The following is a 21,791-nucleotide window of genomic DNA, read 5'->3' on the forward strand; positions in this document are numbered from 1 at the left end:
ATATAGGGGAATAACAATGATCATCTTCAAATATGTAATTCAGACACATACATTTGAGTCTTGCATCTGTTCTGGCTTAATTAAATATTGACAATGATGCCGTCATTCTGTTTTTTGTTTTGTTTTTTGCCCTTTCTCTTGTAACGAGAGACTGGGCAGGAAATCTACCTACACTCACACAAACATTACACATTACATTTCACTGCAGCTTCCCGCATTGCTGCCATCCAGCATTTAGGGAACTATTGTGGAGGCCCTTCCGAAAATAGATCAGCCTGCTGTAGCATCAAAAAGATGAAACGGAAATGAGCAGAAACACCAGTCTCCCCACCACGAGTCAGGTGTGCTGCACACTTCAAAGTCAAAGGGAGTCGTGAATGCGGCACAAATGAAGCCTCCGGTACGCCGATTCAAACTTCCACATCTCGATAATGACCTCACTCTCCTACACCATTACTCATCATTCATTGAGCTCCGGCTGAGGTGGGAAGGTAGCGCTGGCTGGTGGATTCAAGGCTCGCAGAAGGTGATGGGGGGCGGGAGCGCCGCGTGAGTTAAAAGCAATTGGGAGCAATTTGAATACAACTTTAATAATCTCTTTTATTTTCTTGTGACGTTTGCATCTCTTCTCTGTTGCCTTAAGGAGCTCTTTTCATATTTAACCTAAATATACTGTGATTGCGGCTCGAGACTTCAGTTTGGTGTTACTCTAGCACAGATTTTCAGTCTCAATGCTTCATCTCAGCCTGCAAAGATGATAAGCTCTTTTTTAAGATCTAACTATGCATATATAACCATGAATAAATGGACAAATTTAGTCAAAAGCAAGGTCTTAGCCTGTTTCTATGCACGACTAGCTGTTAGTTTGCAGACCAAAAGCAGGTGGATCATCAAGAATTTACACATAGCAGGTTTGTGAGTTTTCATTTAGTTTAAGCTATCTGTGAACTCTTCTGGAAACAATCGATATCGATGAGAAAGCTTCTGGTCTGATCTCCCGATGTCAATCAGAAGCACTGCATTAAAAAATTAAAAGAAGATGTTATTTTCCTGTAAACACTCACAGATTTAACTGATTTCCAGACTGTGAAGCTGACAATCACAGGTTCCTCAAAGTGTCACAAACTATTCCTTTGTGAACAGTGCAGGGGAGGGGGGACCCAGTAAAAACACCCATGCAGCCACACAGTGGGTAGGTGTTGGTGAACTGTGGGGTTGTGTGGGCAGGGCAACCCTACACTTACCACTGGATATGACCACACAGGCCCCACAGCAGTTTTGCCCTTTGTTGCCCCTATATGGGGTTTCTGTTGGCAAGCCCACTCTAGGCTAGCTCTAAGAAAACTCACATGGACTCTAAATATGCTAGGCCATGTGGTGTCCATAGAAGTTTTGCTTTTCTGGGTCAACAAGAGGGTTTTTTGTGGGGCACTCATGGTTGGTTTGCCAACAGAGAACCCTTATTGGACCCATGCTGGTTATTGTCATGATGGTAGGCTTGCCTGTAGAAACCCCATATAGGAAAACCAAAGGGCAAAACTGCTGTGGCCCCTGTGTAGGATAGGTGTGGGTTTGCCCTGCCTACACAGTCTCACAGTTCATCAACACCTACCCACCATGGGCCCGCACAGGCATGTTTGCTGGTACATTATTTATAATAAGTAAACAACCAATGTGGCTATTATTTAGAAAATGAAACCAAAGAACATTTTTTGGATCAGAAATGAGGCTGAGAGAAGATGACTGGTAAAATACAAAAGCTAAACTGGATCTTGCCTTTTCTAAGACAGACCAACATGATTGATTAGATTTAAAAGTTTGTTGCCCCTTTTCTGGATTGAGTGGCTCCATGGTTTGAGCCTGGCGCTACCTGCTGTGGTAACCCCTTGTGAATATTTTTATTTTAATAATTATTTATTTTTAGCAACATACTGGTAAATGGTAAATGGACTGGTTCTTATATACTGATTTTATACTCTAATTGCACTTTATGTAACATCCCTCATTCTCCCATTTACACCCACTTCAAGCACTTATGCTTCCTATCCAACATTAAGAACTTGAGGTTGCTATCTTGCCCAAGGATCTTTGGCATGCAGATTGTAGCAGCCAGGATTCAAACCACCATCCACCTGCTCTGTGTGAGCTACAGCCACCCCATTCTGGTCCCAGGTTTGTTGTAGCGAAGTCTCCTTGAGAAAAGCTTAATTGTTGGTGATGTTAAATTTGTAGCACAACAGCACAGTGGAATCTGTATATCTGTAGAGCTCGATGGATACAGGATTTTTGAGACTGATGCAGATATTTGTTGATTTAAATATTAAAACTAGCGTGCTGTGCGGTTTATTTCACTAACAGTGTATCCAAGAAGTCTGTCTTTCAATTTTGGTGAGTCATCCCTAATGCATGCTTGTAATATTTGGTAACTTCAGCACTTCCCGGTCTCATTCAAATATGTCCAGCTGTCACAAATCTGACACAGAGGCTTCAAATGAGCCACGTCCATCTTTTATATACAGTATGTTGTTCTTTAACCTTCTGCTACACAAAACTGAATATCTCTGTTTCAGCTGTTGGTCAGCAAAAGAAGCTATTAGAAGACATTGCCTCGAATTTCAGTGCGCTTTCTTGGTAATTTACTGTGATGTTTAATTTACATAATTCTTGGCTGATTAATTGATAATATAAGTTGCAGTAATTGTTTTGTTATGTAAATAAAGACGCAGCTTTTGAAGCTGTTAAGTATTTCCTGTCGCAGTTTAGCTCAGAAAGCGAACCAAAGAACCTCTCCTCTGTGGCTCGTGACATTTGCTTCACGTCAGGAGGACATCACTGTAAATCTGAGGGAGAGTTACAGTTTTAAAGCCCGGCGATGCTGAAGATACTCGGCATCAGTACATGAGGACAGAGAGCACTAAGGATTATGTTTCATGACGACATAAGTACATACATCTCAATGGCACCAAATCAAAGAAAGACAGCAAAAACCTTTTAGCATGTCTGCGTGCCACATTATACTACTCCATTATTCAGCACGCTTCCCAAGAACCGGTCTCAGTTCAAGAACTGAATATATCTCCCCTTGTTCTCTTCATTTCTGCTTGACTGTACATCCATTTCATGTGAAGGCTTTAATTTCTTTTCTTTTTAAACCAGCTGTGCATTAAACCAGCTGCACAATGATGTGTGCATGAATGCCACACACAAATCATTTGTTGGAATTAAGCGTGTTTTCTCTCCAGAGCCTCTAAATGCTCCAAACAGTGAACAATATGCGTTTCTACAGTGTATGGGGGAATTTTACCTTAATGTCTCAATTTAGATTTTACAACATTACAAATGCGAGTAATCTCGTACGCTTCCTCCGTCTACAAAGCATACAATCTCTTCGGGTTGTGCCGATTCATAAAAACCCCTACATTTCAGTCCTTTGAATTACAGGAAATCACATTTCCCTACTCTGCCTGCTCATGTCATTTTCAGCCTTCTCTACATGAATTTTGGCAAATTGGAAAATATTTTTAAGTTACCCAGACCTAGATTGAGCTAACCCAAGCCTTAAAGGAAGAAGACGGAGCTTTTGCCTTTCCAATTTATGTACATATAAAAGTGATATTTCTAAGATACTGAGTGCCCTAAAATTTTATAAATCCCTTTGCAGGCAGCATTGCCAACGCTTCATCCTCCCCTGCAACATTAATGTCATTCAGAAGTAGCCAAGGAAAGTGCTTGTCGTCAGATAACAGTGTTTTTTCTTCTTCTCCCTGAAAAATAGATTTACATTTACATTTCATTCAAAAGCTCCAACATGTCCAGCCTCTTCTCCAGTCTTCATTTCTGCTTTTATCCTATTTGGTGTAAAAACATCACCAAAACTGTGCGCCAACACTACCTTCCATATTTCGAGTTCTCCAGGAACTAAATATGGACTGTGTGCATTCTTTCCAATAGCATTCCCAGTAGGATCAGTGCTACGTGACTATGACGTCACTTGACATTGACAGGGACCATCTAACAAATGACCAGACTGAGGCTAATTTTCAAGCCTGAATACATCAGCATCAAACAGCTGTTTAACTGACTTAGAACAACACTGAATGTAGAGCATAGAATGAGAAAGTTGATATTATGAGCTGTAAAAAACATCGGTCCAGACTAGGGCTGGGCAATATATCGAGTTTTTAAATATATCGATATATTTTTATACGAGATATGATATGTGACAATATTGTTTATATTGATATAGTCTATGTTACGTTCATTATAAGTACTAATTATGCTTGTGGGGCCGCAAGTTTGCCTCTCTTTCGTCCACTTGTGTTTCTATGCAAACCTTACTCTGCCTCGCCTCTCCTTCACTGAACACAACTCCCCCTCGCCCATCGCTTCACCTACAGGCAACGACAAGATGTACACGGCAGCTATCAAAGAGGAGCTGGTCGGTAAAAAGAAAACATTGTACTGTGCTTCAACGTTATATTACCGTACTGTGTGTGTATAAGGACCACAAATGGCACCTGTAAGAGACGTGGTTACAAAGAGGATTTCAAACTCAGTCAGTAGAACTCGGGAACAGAGCAGCTGTGAAATCTGTCTTTGTTATTATGCTCAGCGTCTTTTAGTTTACATTTTGACTGCACAGTTGTGAGCTTTTTGTTATGCCGAAATATAACATTGTTTTATTTTATTTATGGAGCATTATTTTAATAAATGCTGCTAATTTATATAATAAATTAATAAAAGTGCCTGTGTGAGATTTGGGACACAGCTTTGACGAAGAACTCTCTTTTTGTTCTTACTTTATGGCTTTAAAAATAATATCGAGGTATCTTATATCGGCATCCAGCTAAAGAATATCCAGATATGAATTTTGGGCCATATTGCCCAGCCCTAGTCCAGACCTTCTGAGTTTCTGTTGAAAAAATAAAGTTTAGAAATGGAAAAGAAAACTTGGAGAGAGAAAGAAGGAACTTTAAGAAATCTGAGATTTCAGTGTCTCAAATTTTGTGGGACATGAAGTTGACCTTTCGCCAAGTGCCTTCACTGAACAGCTATTGCCCAATCATTGCTTAGTAGCCCCATGTTAGTAAGACGTGTTAGGCCTGTAGTTGCCCCTTCCTGAGCCTGGTTCTGTCAGAGGTTTCTTCCTGTTAAAAAAGGTTTTTTTTTCTTTCCCACTGTTACCAAGTGCTTGCTGATAGGGGGTCGTATCTGTATTATTGTGGGGTCTTTGCCTTACAATGTAAAGTGTCTATAGGTCACTGTTATTGTGATTTAGTGCTATACACATGAAATTGCATCTTTAACCACTATGCATGTAGCAACTGTTCCATTAAGTTATACCTTAAAGCATTTTAAACCCTGGACTTTATTAACACAGACATGTCTTAAAAAGTTTCTGTTCCTATTCAAAATTGGAGAAAGGAAAACTCGCCAGACATGACAACAGCATCTCAGTCAATTATCACTCAGATTGGGCTTCCTGTAGTCACACCCACAGTTAGCACTTCTGACTGAGCTCTTTAAATTCTCTTTTTTATGGGGACTGAGAGTTGATTTGCTTTAAAGCAAAAACTTGCAGACTCTCCGTACCCTTTCTATTTCCCCTTCCCCTCCTTGCATTCTGATGGAGTGTCTGTGTGCGTTGGTGTGTGTGCGTTGGTGTGTGTGCGTTGGTGTGCGTGCGTGCACGTGTGTGTGTGTGAGAGAGTCCCGAGTGGCCAACCAGCCAGGCTGCCTGAAACTTCTGACTAGCCATGTTCTTCAAACATCATGCCGCAACCAAAGCATGGCAGGATGACAGATAGTCCCTTCAATATATAGTGACAAACAAATTAGTGCAAAGATGCTTCTCGCTGCATACCAGATGTGTTGGGCTCTGTGGTATGGAACAGCCGATGAAAAACTGTCCACGTCCCATCTGTGCTTTGCCGCGACCATCGGTGCAGCAATTTGTGCTGAACAAAGTAGTGCAAACAGCCAGCCTGATTATATGTGTCATAATGTGAGGCATAAAAACAGTGGCGGGGGAGGATCACACAGGCGCTCGCAGATTTGTATGAGCGCCGGAGAGGACGGGACAGGGTGCAGGTGACTAAACAGGACGCGGAGGGGACAGGTGAGGGAAGAAGGGAAAGCGAATAGAAGCAGGAAAAACAAATTTATTTTAATCTCCAAACAGATAAATTGTGTTTCATATGAAGTTGCAACCAAAAGTCAGACTCCTTTCAGCTATTTTTCTCCCTCACACCTTCCCTCCGCTCAGAGTGTTGCTTTTCAGCTCCAGCTGCCGTCCAGGCTTGAGCTGGTGACTGCAGGGGTTTGACACGAGCAGGCCAATTTGTATCTAACCTCACACCTACCTATTGACACCCACACACCCTGAGATTGGAGACCACATGCGGGGGTCACATCACCGTCTTGAGTGCCGTGTCAGTGCAACACGTTTTTGCTCTCTCTCCCGAGCGTAGCGACAGGCCAGAGTTTCGGCTCTGAGAAAACGAATGTGATGAAAGCGGAGAGACAAGGCTTCTCAAGTCGAGCTGGAGAATGCTTTGCATCGGCGCCGACGACAGCGAGCCCGCACGGCTCGCTGACAGAAAGAAGGATAACTGTAGGAGGGAGATGAGCACCAGCACACTGAGAGGCAGAGACATTCCTGACCTGCTTAGTGTCATTACGCCGCAGACTTATCTCGCCTGCTCTGCCTTGTAAATACACTTGAGTGCTTGTTATCAAACGAGCGGGGCGACAAACCTCATCCAGGTTTGAGTCTCCGGCTCTCTCCGCTCGCTCGTAAATGAGTCATTCTCATGGATGACAGCCTACATTAATATTCAGTTATGGAAGGAAGCGAGTGCGCATTAAATCCGACACTTATCAGGTGGCGATCGTGATCCGTGTAGAAGTTTTTAAGCGAAAAAAAAAGATTTGCCTGTTTGCTTTTAATTGCCGAGATGTATTCACAGGAACAGACTCTTGACTGCGTGTAGGATTCATTCAGCTTCTTGCTGCCCCTGCTCGATCTCAAGGCCACACTGACATTTCAGCTGGAGCCAAGTTCATTTTTAGGATGATTTGTTGCTCGCGTGTTTTATACACTTGGCTGTTTTCATAAAGGCCTTTCCAGCACTCTAAGTTACTATTGTTATGATGTTGCTATTTTAGCGCTAAAAGCTTTTGCAGTCAAACTGAATGGCATCCAAAAGCAGCGTACTTGGTCTTCACAGTGCGGGATCCAAAGTGAAAAATTTATGTATTTTTTCTTACATCGAAAATGCACACTTCACACAGTTCGCATTTGAGAAATGACATTAAAAGGCTTTTATCAGGAGGGTGCTCTCCAGCTGTATCCCTGCACTGAAAGCAAGCACGGCTCTCAGAGGTGAGTGCTTGAGGAGCTGTGAGCGTGAGTGTTAGGCGGTGGCGTGATCATAAGCCTTCCCCCCACGCCGTACCATTCCACCGTCTGCCGGGTCTCTACGACAATCCGCAGCCGTCACACACTCTGAGCAGGCTCCTGCAATGACACTCGAGCGTGGCGAGTCGCCTCTGAGGAGCAGAGGAGTGTGTTCTGTGTCTCGCTGTCAAAATGGAAGAGCAAATGTAAAAAAATTTAAAAAGTGAGAGAGAAAGAGATAACGGCATCAGATTTTGCCATGTGCCACAATATGATTAAACAGTCCGCTGGAGTTCTTCTCGTACTCCACAGTGTTGTGTTCTGCGCCACCTTAGTTTCAACCTGCCAGCGCTGCTCATGAATTTTCAGGTTCAGCTGAATCTTATCTTTTCTTACACAGAAGTGTCGGTCAGCAGGCCCCCACTGTTTAAGTATTTGCACCCATTAAGAAGCTACATAAGAAGATGGAAGACCAGAAAAGGCACATTTTAGTTTCTGTTCTCTCTGATCAAGCAGTAAAAGGAAAGTACTGCTCTCTTCCTCGTGTTATAAGAAATGTGACAAAAACAGACTGGAGACAATTGTGTTTAGCTTCTTTTAGCTTTCCTCACTGTCTAGATTTCTGAATTATTCTCTCAAGAACTCAACACAAGCTTTGCAAAGCAAGAGCTGTGACCATGACTGTATGACAGAAAGCTGTAAAGTATTTATGGGGGTTTGATTCCAAGTAGCTAAAACCAAAGAAATGCATGTTGGTACAGCAGAAATTAGTAGACTGTGTTTTGATTTTTTTTTTAAATACTCTTACTTACTATAAGATGAGCTAATTGCTAAACATAGCATAAAGGCAGGAGACATGGTGAAACGACCAACCTGCTAATGCCTCATTTGCTTGTTAAGAATGAGGTTTTTAGCCATTTCTAGGTTCAAATGCTGTTAGCGCCCAAGAAACAAACAAGCTCAGAGGCGCCATTTAAAGCTAAAATCAGCCCAGATTTTTTCAGCTTCATTAAATTGACGAGTGGAGCTAATACTCAATGTTAAGTTGGGTAACTAGTTGGCAAAGTATCTCATGTTGATGCTGTTAGGACATCATTGTAATAACATTGTTATTCTCCAAGATCAGCAACTGACCAGTGACATTATCTGAGCATTCAGTTAGCATTAGCCAAGAAGTTAGCCAGTGCTTTTAAAAACTCACTAATAAACCAACATGATAAGCTAAATTGGGCTAACAAGCAAACCCAACTTGATAATATAGTTATTATATTTTACAAGTTAGTAAAGAAAATACATTAACAAGAGTTAATTATCCAAAGAGTCATAAGAACATAACTGATTAGCGCCAATGTTGATCCTGGACCAATAAGATGTACCAGCTAGCTGATGTTCTAAAAACAAAACTGTGATATATAACTTTGGATGGAAACAAAGAGTGAAAATACACTGGACGGAGATCAGGAGCACATGACTGGAAAAAGACGCCGAAAATGACAAGAACTCACCCGAGGTAACATCTGAAATGAGCTCGTCCACAACATGGAGGTTAGCCTTTTAATATGAGGCTGTGTGGTTTGGATTACATGCCTGGATGAAGATTTGATCCTAAGCTTAACATCCGCACTGAAATCTTAGTCAGCCAGGGGACGATTCTTTTCTGAAGTGCTAAAATTTGGTGTTCAGGGACACTGAGAGTTAATAAGAACAGCTTAAAGCCCAAAGGTGGAGGCTCCTTCCTTAAAAAGAAGCAAACTCACGAGACTTGGGAACAGGTGTATCATTTGCTGGCCTACTGATGCAGGATTTATCTGCTAGATCCTTGTAAGGAGTCATGTTGCAGATATTTCAAGTTTGTTCCCTCCTAATTAATTCAATTTTTTATCTTCTTACTTGTTGTAATTATCATAGGAGGCGAAGTTAGACACTAATTGCAAACAAATCAAATGAGAAAAGTGCAAGATTATGAAGAATTCCACACAAGTTTAATCAGTCTAAGTCTCAAAGGTTGTCTCGCGCACACGCAGCTTTTAACATGATTAAATGAAAAGTAATACCTGCCAACCTCAGTCACTAATGAGAACCAGAAATTGGAGTTAACAAAACAGAACGTGATACATCCGCCTAAAACACAAAGTGATAATTCCCACTAGCAGCACATAGCGTAGCTGCAAAACAACCGGTGACCATGTATCTTTGATGATCGTGAAGATCTATAGGTGATAAAGGTCCCATTAATCTGTAAAACGGCATAGCATCTGCTGAAAAAGACAACAAAATGACACGCAGCGTGTAGCAAAGGGTGTCTACAGTGAAGCCTGCCCTTGGCATGCATGCATGTCCAGGGGAGCAAATGTAAAGCAGATGGCCTGGCTACTTTGTCCTCATTGCTGCTAATCAGGTGCTAAATATCCATCAGTGTGTGCTAAAGTGTCCCCCTGCTCTTTTTGTTTTTTACTCCCATTTTCATAGCATACTATACATGCCTTTTTTTCTTTTTTGTCCTCCACTCTCAACTCACTGAACATCAACAGCGATTAAAACACCTCTTCCTAACACAGAAGTTCACGCACATTTGTGTTGACAGGTCGGTGATACCTGAGCGTGAAGAAAAAAAGCCCATATCCTGTGAGTGGTTGATGCGAGGGGCTTTTTACAGCCGAGTGTTTTTACTCCACAGGAAATAAGCGCGGAGCTCAACACGAGAGAAATCATATGAGGAATGTAGGCACTGAGCACAGAGGCTAAATAACACATCCAGCCACATTACAGCTGTTTGATTATTCAGAAAATCTACTGTGGGTGGGGACCACAGCAGTGTTGGTGTTATTTATGATTGTGCTGTTGGAGTTACTGTATGTTGCTAAACCCCATTTTTTATGTCTGTCAAACAGCAAAAACACAATATGAAAGCAGCCTCTGCATGTTTCCCCTTAGATGTTTGACTGATGTGTGTACAGAGGCCCGCAGACGCATAGCACAAAGCCTTTCCCGCGTGTGTGGACAACACAGGCACACTCGTGTATTGTGTCATTACGCTATAAATGACTCTTCATCCTCGGCGAACGTGAAGCAGTCGTTTTGAGTAAAATGTAACAGAAATGAAAATCAAAGGTTTATTTATTCAAATAATTGACCATTAAAGAAAATGTGCTTGGTGTAAACTGAATGTAAACCAATCAAGTGCATTACATTACATTTCACATTTTACTAATGTGCCAACATTAAAAGGACATTTTACATTGAATCAGTTCACTTAAAGTCAGCATTTTGTGAGTGTGTCATGAGACATCACTAACAGTCAGAAAGGACCTTTTTAATAATATTCTGGTGTTTTTTTATTGTAGATTTTGTAAAATATTTTTTAAGTTTAATATTACAGGTTGTAATTAAAGTTCCATAATTAGCAGAAAATACAGTCAAATTATAATTTATGTCCAGCGCATATAGATTTTCAACATTGCCTGTGACTGAATGGAAACACCAACAGTTTGACCTGGTAAAACTCATGCAATACTATGCAAAGGTTTTCTTTTGTTTCATTAAGCCAGATTTTATTTTTTTATTTTTTTTAAGTGGCATTGAGCAATAGTTCCCCAGGCTTTCTGAATCTCTTTCAAAGTTTTTCTTTGGACATTGGCTGCTTTTTCTCTCATTTCCATTCCAGTCCTTGTGCCAGACCATTTTCAAAGGGATGTTATTTTGGTTCGTTTCCATGTCAAGCCACTTAACATTAACCTTTTGACTCATTCAAGCATAAAATGATACCTAACTAAAGCGTGAATCAGTGTTTTGCCTACACATAAAAGACAACTTTCACATTTTCAATTGTATTTTTGGCACTTTGTTACCAGCATCCCGTTGGACAACCACATTATTTGTTTCCATTTCTTTAGCTGACTCTATGACAAGTGACAAAGTTTGACAGGTATAAAATTATATGCTTTGCACCAACAAGGTGATTCCCAAAGAGGCATTAGCTGAAAACTTGGCACATGTCAGCATGATTTGGCTTTAAAAATGTAAGAAAACTGGACAAGTGGAGGACGAAAGATGGACAAAAAAATTGTCTTCGGCAGATAAAAGCCATGTCCTTCAGAAATAAGAAAACATGCAGCAAAGACCTGAGAGATGCATCTGGCTTTACTGATTTCTTATCGGAAACGGTGTCAGTGGAAGGGTGGCTGTCAAGAATCCATTATTATGGAAAGGAAACAGGGAAAAAGGCTGAAGTACACCAAATTACACAAAAAGTAGACTCAGCTGCAATAACCTCTAGAATGATGAATTTAAGAAGGACTGAGTTTCAAATAATGAAAACTTTCTGTTAGTGGAATTTTAAAGTGGACTTAAATCACGCGTACGGGCAGGGAGCAAATCATTTTAATTGAAGACATAAAGAAAAATGTAGGTAGATTCCAGGATATACAACCTGAAATCAGTTAGAAAAATAAAAACAAGCAGGGAGGCAAAGAGATGACCTGATAAAGATGAAGGGAAAGACAGGTGGAAACATTCAGACAAACAAGGAGTGCAGGACGGGACGAGGGAAAGGACGAAAGCATGTGAGAAAACCAGCTTTCAAAGTAAAACAGGAAGTTACAACAAAAAGCAGCTGAGACATGACAACAAGGGGCAACATGATTGCACTACACTATATTATTATAATATTGGCTATAAACCTTGGCTATAAAACTTAAACTATGCATCTGTATGTGTCAATAGAGTGGTTACCTGAGCAGCTGCTCAGTATACTGCCTTTGGACTTGAACTGTGTTTTCAGCGTTTTTGCTGAGTCCGAGCTTTGAGTTGCTATGAAGAGTAACACTGTACATGATGGCAGAAAGGCGGGGAAAGTAGAAGTGAAGCCAAATCAGCAGATATGAAGTAGACCGTAACTCTTTCTGGTGAATTAATCCTCCAATCAGGAGACATCTGTGACATCCTTTATTAGATGTTGCCTCTATTCCAGACCTTTTAGCCACCAGTAAATGCAGGATACAATTCATTTGGAGGGGCCAAACCTATGAAAGAGCTTATATTGCTTTTATTAAGCAAACATAAGAATAATTCTGCTTCCAACACTTCATCCACTGGGCTCCTCAGTCCTGAAACACATTCGGTGGCAAAAGAAGTGGTGATGCAACACAGTGGTAAAGATGCCCCTGTCCCAGTTTTTTTGAAGCTCTTTGTGACATAAAATTCAAAGCTTTCATTTTCAAAACTATCAAATTTCTCGGTCACGTTTCTTTGTGTTGTTTTCAGTCAAACACAGATTCTGCATGATTTACAGATCGTCAGTTTCTGCTTTGATTTACGTTTAACACTGCGTCCAAACTTCTTTACAGACAAGCTTGTAAAGAAACAATACAGCCTCTCATTTATTGGCTCAGTGGATTCAGTATTAAGAAGAGTTTGAGAGAAAAATACAGAAAGAGAAAGAGAGAAAGTCAAACAGAGAGTGAGAGTCAATGATTTCCCCCAGCACCTGTTTCACTAGTGTCTCCTGTCGCTCATCTGACCCATTCGTTATGCTGAGCCATGGGGAAATCTGATTGGGCTCATTACCCTCTCCTCAGAACTGATTCAGGAAGTGCGAGGAGAGAAAGAGAGGGCCTGTTCGGCGGCTCATTGTGAATGGAAACCATCATCAGGGTTGTCACTATCAGGAACATCTGGCCATCTGCCAAGGCTCTCCCTATCTAACCTGGCTCTCCTCCACCTCCCAGCCTTTCCGCGGTGGAAACAAATGAGTGTCGTCTCCTCTCGCTGTGTCCTGGTGCAGTGGGGGATGGACGTAGTGAGCTGAGACTATTGGCATGCATTGTCTCATTCATTCAGGCCCACTGCTGAATAAGAAGGGATGGATGAAAGATACCGTGAAGGGCATGTAAGGTAACGGGGTTCACACCTGCGGAGGTGATCGGTGATACGTTTGATGAACTTCGCAGCAGACGGGATTTTTCCTCTTAGCTTTGAGGTGAAGCTTTGACAGGGAAGGTTGCACATTCACCTTATTTGCCCCGATATAATATAATCGGTGTATAATTTGGAAACATGAAGCTGGCCTCACAGTCAGCCTCAATCTCATATCAGTGCTAACTAACAGAAGAAGAGTATTTATGCTGCTTTAAGAGCGATTTCTGTTAAAGAAGCTTTCAGGTGGTCTCGGCAATCTGGCCTCCATATGGACTTCCTGAAGCATTAACTTAAAACTGCGCAAATTAATTTGTTATCAGCAGTGAAAATCTGCTATATTTCTGGGAAAATCAGTAGCACTACAAGCTGTAAATCACAGAGGGAAAAAAATGCCTCTTATGTTACACGGAGCTCACTTATAAATCAGAGAATAGTGCACTTGTGCTGGCGCTTCATGAACCTTTGAAAACACAGTCAGAGGTGGCATTTCAGAGATGACCTCTAAACTGTGCTGCTTACTGCTGCACAGTTGATTCAACATCAGAGTTATTGAAACCACAGTGATATTTTCTACTCAATAGCTACTTCCTGAGACATTTGAAGTGAACAGGGCTCCACTAAAAGTGAAAAGAATTGTTTTGGAAGGTTGTGTGAAATTATACAGACTGGAGGAGCTCTATAGACAAAAATCTCTATTCTGACTGTGAATGTTCAAATAAAAAGCCTTTGAATGCAGAATAAAAGGGTCTGTGCAGGCTTTCATAAAGCCTGGTGATAAGTCCAGCACATTAAGAAGCAGGGAGGACAGTGCATTGAATCTGCTTCCTCCTTACATCATTAACTGCATAGGGATGATATTTCATCTGTCAGTGTGTGTGCTTTTAGCGTTTTAGTCAACACACAAATATTTCAACATCGCGATGGCCAAAGGATAAAGCCAATCGAGATGTGATTACCTAACATTTCATCGAGTGCCATCATCAGGTCATTATAGATAGAATTTTAATTTTACTTACATGCCGTTAGGTCTCATTTACTCTTTGGATGATAATGCTATTGCATCACATTAGCATTAATTGGAAATAAACTAGCAGGTTTTTCCCTGATTTGTTTGGAGGGGAAAAATAAAATATATTTTCTTGCTTTTTTATCAACATGACTGCAGCTGAAGAAAATAAAGATTTACACTGTAAGTAAAAGATGCCCTATTTATTGGTTATTGGTTGGCTAGACAAAAAGGTTGAGTTAGAAAGGATGTGCAGCAGGTTAGGGGGAATAAGGAAAGGGATGGAAGTGAGCTGCCAGGGAGAAGGGAAAAAGGAAGTCCAGAGAGAAGATTCATGGATGTATGGAAGGAGAACAAGCAGAGGGTGAAGAACAAGAGAAAAAGAAGAAAAGATTTCACCCACTGGTTGGTTGGCTAGCATTTTAAATATCTGGAGAAGAAGATTGGGGTGGTCACAGGCAGTATAAAAGATCTCCCGGGTCTGTAAAATAAAGCCAATGGAAAGTGCCTTAAACTTGCATTATTATGAATGTTCACCAGGGGGCGATACCTGTAGCTCCAACCCTCAACGTTGGCTTTTATAAACAGTCAGGTATTCATTTCAATTCTGACTGTATAAAACGCTAAGTCCATTTTAACATTTTAGTTCAATTAAACTAACATAATGAGGATACCGATCTCATTCCCGACACGTAAAATACCGACAATTTGTCATGTTCCGAGGCAACCCATAAGAGCGCGGAAGGTTACCTTCTCTATGATACGTGCCGGATTGACGCTCCCAGTGGTAACACACGTTTCCCTAACCTTATTCCTAACCTTAACTACAGTCTTAATCATATTACATGGCGTTATCCAAAGCGATTCATGTTGAGAAAGTAAAAGAAATGTACATGTGTAGATTCATTCCAAACGGTTCTCATGTTTCCTGACGTTTCCGAACACATAACCTAGAAATGTGTTGGGTGGCCGAAAGCGTAACATACCTTCAATTTGTCAAATGACATAATCTGTTACGCTTTGGCATGAGAACGTGTTGGGGTCATTAACAACTTGCCCATCACAAGTTGTTAGCCAAGATCACGTGGTTTCACAGTCTGACACATCCCTCACCTGGTACATCCGGTTTCAAACACCTCATCTCCTGACTTAATGACAGGATTTCATGTCCCAGCGGGTGAGGTCACAGTTGCTTTATCAGTCCTTTGAACCATCTATAAATGTGACTCAAAAAAAGTTTGTCCCTTAATAAAACTAATAATAAAAATTGGGTTGCAATGGCCTTTAACCCTCTCAGGCTCAAATTAAACTTTTTGTTGCTAATGCACAACCAAGTCCTGCAGTGGTACTTCTGAGTAAAAAAAACTCATAAAATATGTATGTGGGGTAATCAGGTTGTTAGTTTGTAACTGTTGCAAATCGGCAACGCCTGCCTCGAGAGGGTTAATAGCTTTAAAACCCCATCTACATGTAAGAACAACTGAACTGTGGATTTCATTTTAGGAAATGTAATCAAGCTGTGATACCTGTATTGTTGTGATTAAAGCATATCCTGCTTTATTGCCTATTTAAGTGAACCCACAGTTTACAAAGTGAACATCATGCTGTATTAAGGAAGATTTCAAACTACTAATTGTAAACATAAACTAATTAGGAAAACATATATGCAGGTCATCGATCAACTAAGCCATAATAAGCATTTTCTCTTTAGTCAGACTTCATTTTACAAGCCAAAGATTTTCCTCCTAAAGAATGCTGGGTTAGTGCATTTATCACTGGCAGACCTGGATCCTACAATCACAGCACAGTATTAACAGCTGCCGTCTCCTCTCCATTGTAAACCTCCAGATTTGAGCGCTCCGAATGTCAGCCTCGTATTTCTAAAGGAGGATGCACTTTCGTATGTCAGAGCGGCTCTCGATTTTCAGTCTGTTTATGCAAAGCCTTGGTGTCTCATTGCCCAGTGGGGCTTTTCACTTGGCAATAGCTGATGAGTGGGTTGTTAAGACCCCTTGGTGGAACAGGATTATCAAATATAGATTACAGGCGTTTGGGGCCCCAGTGTGAAAGCTTGGGCTCCTGAGTGTTAATTGCTGGCCTCGCTGTGCTCTCCAATTTCATGCTTGAAGTGAACATTTGTCTTTCACGCTACAAAGGCGCCGGAGACATTTGTGTATAAATGCAAGAATGAGCTAAGATATGCTGTACCAGCCAACAGACCCTTAAAAACACTAATTTTTCCACATTTATAAATACAGCAGACAGTCGTGTGTGTGTGTGTTTTCTTACTGTAAATGGGGCTTTAGGGGGTTTAAAAACAATATAGACTGATTTGAAAATGGCCTGTATAATGACACTGGCCAAGGGAGTCATTTAGGCCCAAATTGCTGCCTGTGTTGGGCTTCGGTCCGTAATTAGGTCAGAATGCAAATGCGTGTATTGTGATGTTGGCCCACGAGGACTAGCACAGCTCCAGCCTCAGTGTTTAGAGTGTAACCATGTGTGTCAGAGTGACTCATTGAGCCCCTCTAGTGCTGTTGAGCTGCGAGAAGAGAGAGAGCACTGGGGGCCGAGCTCATTCACAACCTTGTGCTCTTATCAAAATGTGTTTACTGCACTGTAATGCTGCGTCCCATTTAGGCAGCATTTAGCAACGTTAAACTGTTGCGGCCCCGGGCCAGAATGCTGGGGCAGAGACACAAAGGGCCTGGGATGCATCGTGACCTCTGGCTCACCCTCTAACCCTGCACACACTGACATCCATTCATTCTGCCTTTATTTCTCCCTCTTCGTCACCTCATTGTACTTTTTGTACAGCCCTGTCTTTCCTCCCGTCCTGATGCCTCTCCCTTACATTTGTCTTCTATTGATCATTAGGTGGTGTTGAGAAGAGAGGGGAGGTTTAATTAAGGAGCCAGACTGGTCTGTCAATTCTGCTCAGCGCTGCATGGAGTGCACTAGACCAAGCAATGGCTCTAATAGGGCTTCATACAGTAAACAACACGCACACCTGGACAGCAGCGGGCCCCAGGGAGGAACAGGAGAGCGCTGTGGTAGATAAAGAGAGTTTATCATCATAGGTGTGGTGCATGAGTGTGGAAGATTTCAAATGGTTAAAATGCCTGAAAATTAAAGAAGAATCAAAGAAGAGACGTTGGTTATTTTGCATTTTGGGTTTAATTAATTGAGCCGTTTTTCACTGTGACTTGAATCTCACATGCCACATTACATGAAAATTGTAGCACTGACAGCAAAGTGAAGATTGCTTATCGGTGTGATCCAGCAGACAGTAGCAAACCTGACAATATTAGATAAAAAAATCTTGTTATTATCCCTCATGAGGGGGCGCAAGAAAAATGAAATGCCTAGTCACAGTTCTGCGATTCTGAGCAGTGCTGACACAATTATTGCGACTACTACGACTACTACTGATATGGAAAAAAAACCCGCGGGTAGGTTTTGTATGACACAGGCACGAGTGGTTAATTTGTCTTGCTAGTCTTAAAATCTTCGTTATACCACTGATTATAGTCAGATGACAAAAACTTGGTTGTTTATAAATGGAGACTGTAACATGGCGTTCACAGAGGGATGGGGAAATGAGCATAATGTGTATGAAAATCAAAAGAATGGGGATTTATAATACATGTGTTTTAAGCATATACATGTTAGTTATTGCTGTATGCATGTTTGTATATGTGCATACAGTCCTGACTGGCCCACTTGTTAAGCGGGTATGGACGAGGATTAGGGCCACTGGACAAAAAGGACGGGTCCTTTGGATTTGAATTATTACTTAAAATTATAACTGAAAAACCCCAAAATATTATATATACTATATGTGCTGCGTAATGTTGACAGTACTGGAAACAAAAGAGCTTTGCTGAACTATATGATGAGCAAATTTTTAATTATAACTTGCATTATTTTCTTTTTGCTAAACGGTCTGTTGGATATACTAATACTGACAAATCTGTAACAGGCCAACCAATATATCGATCTGGGTCTGATTACAGTGGCCTGAAACAAACAGCGTTCATAATTAAGCCTAATGATTTTAGATGTGTGGATGAGAGAGTAGATTGCATGACTTTTTTTGGCATATTTGGACACAACAGCTTACACATATTATTAGAGTAACGGCTCAAGAAGTCCTTTCCTGCCCACAGCTGTGATATTGTCCTGTCTAAAAATCTGAACGGACCACTTTGATTTAGAAAGCTGCTTTGTTGCGTCTAATGTTGCATTTTCTCTGGCGACGCCGCTGATTCTGCAAACATGAATATTTTCCATGATGATTTTTGTGAATGAAGCAGCAAAATAGGACAGTCCACAAAACAGCAAACGTTGTGAGTCACAGTGGACGAATGTGTGGATTTTTACTTGACCACGTGCGTGTGTGCGCACTGCGCTCCATGCATGGGTGACAGGCTTGTGGGCATAGTTCTGCTCGCTTATGCTTCATCTCTGGCCCCGTGTTGGGGCCGATGATGATCCGCGGCTTTAATCGATAAAACTATCAAAACATCTCCTCCGCTGCCCTGTTGTTGACTCTGCGTGTCTTTTGTCTCCCCTCCAGAGAAAGTCAGTATGCTGTCGGCATTGATCGCTCCCTTCAAGTACATAAGCCCGGGGACCAGCAGCACAGAGGACGAGGACAGTTTAAGTAAGCTGCTGCGTCTTTTTCCTTCTCTCTGTCAGCGCACACGCTACCTCTCTCAGTGGCAGGCCTAATATGGAAATGATCTCTCTGTCGCCCCGCATAATTAATTATTTGGCAGATGAGCTCTTTGATTACACACTGGTGTCAGCTTGCACGTTAAAATTCTGTATTCCTTTAAAAACGAGCGATTAAATATTAAATCCGAGTGTTCGTGATAATTAAGTCATTAGATAGGTAAATGCATGCCTGCATACGCTATCATCTAGACCTACAATCTGCCCACCAATGAATGGCTCCCATGCCACCATTAACATTCTTCTGTCAGGATCTGAACACCCTGTTTTTGTTCATTTCCCATCAGAAATGCAATACGCCACCACTACCCCGTAACTAGGTTTGAAGAGCGTATCACAGCTGTTCAGACTTTGCTCTCACAAAGGATAAGAAGTGTGAAATAAAGCGGGCTGCAGACATTTCTCTCATCCTTTTCTCGGAATGCCTGCCACTCGACGAGATCCCCACCCCTATTACAAATAGGATTGATGCTTTGCATTGGCCGCGGGGACCAGTGTTTCCCCACTTGCGACACAGATTCAGAACTAATTTGGAGGCAGATTACAGGATGATTTGGCAGATAACATCGCCATTTTAGGGGATTTGTATTTGGGGTTTTAAAATACTTAAATATGATAGAGCCCCGTGGTATGAAGTGGGCTCGGCTCAGGGAGACGATTGCAGACGTGTTCATTACCATTTCATTGTGTATCGAGTGGCTCAATCTGCCTTGAGAGATTTTTCTTGATTCGTCTTGTTCAGTCAGGATAAACGTGCCTCTTTTCACTCTTGTGTTTCCACTATTTTCTTATCACTTGCAATGACATTGTTTTTCCTTTTATTGCAGGCACCAGCAGTGCAGAGGTGAAGGAAAACCGCAATATTGGTAACTTAGAAGATCGCTCCATAGGGCCCGGGGAGTGTCAGTCAACAAGAAGCGGGAGCTCTGGTCTGAAGAGGAAACGGCCACTGGAGGAAGACAATAACGGGCACCTGTGTCAACTCCGTCTGATCTATAAGAAACTGTCCTGGTCTGAGGCTCCAAAGAACGCGCTGGTACAGCTGAATGAGCTGCGGCCCGGCCTGCAGTACCGGATGGTGTCTCAGACGGGCCCTGTCCACGCTCCCGTCTTCTCCATCGCTGTGGAAGTCAACGGGCTGACCTTTGAGGGCACAGGCCCCACTAAGAAGAAAGCCAAGATGAGGGCCGCAGAGCTGGCCCTCAAGTCCTTCATCCAGTTCCCCAATGCTCCTCAGGCCCACCTAGCCATGGGAAACATTTCAAACCCTTCAGCCGACTTCACCTCAGACCAGGCCGACTTCCCCGACACGCTCTTTAAGGAGTTTGAGTCTTCGTCGTGCTCCGACCGCCTCTCGTTCTGCAACTCGGAAACCGAAAGCGAGTTGCTTTCCAGCGAGCTGCTCAGACACGGGCGGTTACTGCGCCACACCTTGGACCTGATGGTGCAGGCGCAGCAGAGGCTCGGTGGAATTGTCCAAGAGCCCGAGGCCCCTAAGAGCCCCGTGGCTGTGCTCAATGAGCTGCGGCCGGGCTTGCGCTACGCCTGTCTTTCGGAGCGAGCCGAAGGCCGACGACTGCGCAGCTTTGTGATGGCTGTGCGTGTGGACGGGCGGATTTTCGAGGGCTATGGCCGCAGCAAGAAGCTGGCCAAGAATCAGGCAGCCCAGTGTGCTCTTCAGGCCCTCTTCAACATCAGGACGGCCCCCGAGGGGAGAACAGGTCTCAAAGCCAGCAGGCAGAGTTGTCCTCATTTACCCCAGGTGAGTGCAGACACATCCCCAGCGCCTGTCTTTTGCTAAGCTTCTTTGGCAGACACTCCACTTCTGACAGGGGCCTGTAATGACCAAAACAGCAGGCGTGCGGTGAAAATCCAAACACCTTCCAACAAGTAATTAAGGAGGAAAGGAGATAGGAGCTAAAGAGAGCCCGATTCAAGCAGAAATAAAGATATGTGTGAGCAAGCTGGCATTTATCTGTTGTCCAAAATAGGTCTTACAGCAAAAGTTAAAGATGCACCATTTTTTTTGCACATCTGCTCATGGGTGTGTGCTCTGCGAAGCCTTCATCTAGGGTAAACAATATCTGTTTGTTGGCCTGTTTAATAGAAAAGCATGTAAATGAAGCTAATTATTGTCCCCGTGCCTCTGACACATGAGAAATCTTTGTCACAAACCCAAATGAGGTTTTTTTCCTCCTTTTTTTCGTCGGTCTTATGTGTTTGCAGAGCTGTAATTGGGTGAGTTTTGTAATTTTGCAAAATCTCCTGTTTCCTCATGTGTGGCATCACAGTGTCTACAAACATTAATTCAATCTGTTGCCCAAAGGAAATAGAAAAGCAAAGAGCAAATCGACAAACAAACCACTGAGACCAATCCCATGCTCATTTACCCAAATATGTAAATAGCAATCAGAGCGAAGAAACTAGTTTGTGAGAAACTTGAGGAAATTGGAGAGCCTAAAGACACGGTGGCTGGATTGGCTGGCACTTCTTGACAGCCATTTAAAACTCCATTGCAGCTGCAGGACTTTATCTCAAGTAAAACTGCCCTGAGTAGATAGTCACACTGATTTTCATTGTTTACTATTGTTTGCATAGCGAGGAACTCTGCAGCCAAGCTGTCCAGGTCACGCCAGCAGAAAGAACATGTAAAACCACCGTCTCGAGGTCTTGAATTGAAAAAATTAAGCTGTTCACATCCAAAGCGTCCTCTCCCTAAAGTCTTCCCTTGAA

At 42.2% G+C, this 21,791-nt stretch overlaps 1 protein-coding gene across 2 annotated transcripts in view; it reads left to right on the top strand.

Moving 5' to 3' along the window:
* The window catches only part of adarb2 (adenosine deaminase RNA specific B2 (inactive)), a 214,361-nt gene that overhangs the window by 113,165 nt on the left and 79,405 nt on the right, over nucleotides 1–21,791 (top strand). For both annotated transcript variants that reach the window (XM_084938858.1, XM_084938859.1), the window contains 2 exons: nucleotides 18,901–18,987; nucleotides 19,886–20,820. In XM_084938858.1, the coding sequence (XP_084794984.1) occupies nucleotides 18,901–18,987; nucleotides 19,886–20,820 (1,022 nt within the window). The remainder of the gene's footprint in view (nucleotides 1–18,900; nucleotides 18,988–19,885; nucleotides 20,821–21,791) is intronic.

This window comes from Perissodus microlepis, chromosome 9, assembly GCF_051167445.1.
Source record: "Perissodus microlepis isolate ML-2025 ecotype Zambia chromosome 9, ASM5116744v1, whole genome shotgun sequence".
In the NCBI taxonomy this organism is placed as follows: Eukaryota; Metazoa; Chordata; class Actinopteri; order Cichliformes; family Cichlidae; genus Perissodus; species Perissodus microlepis.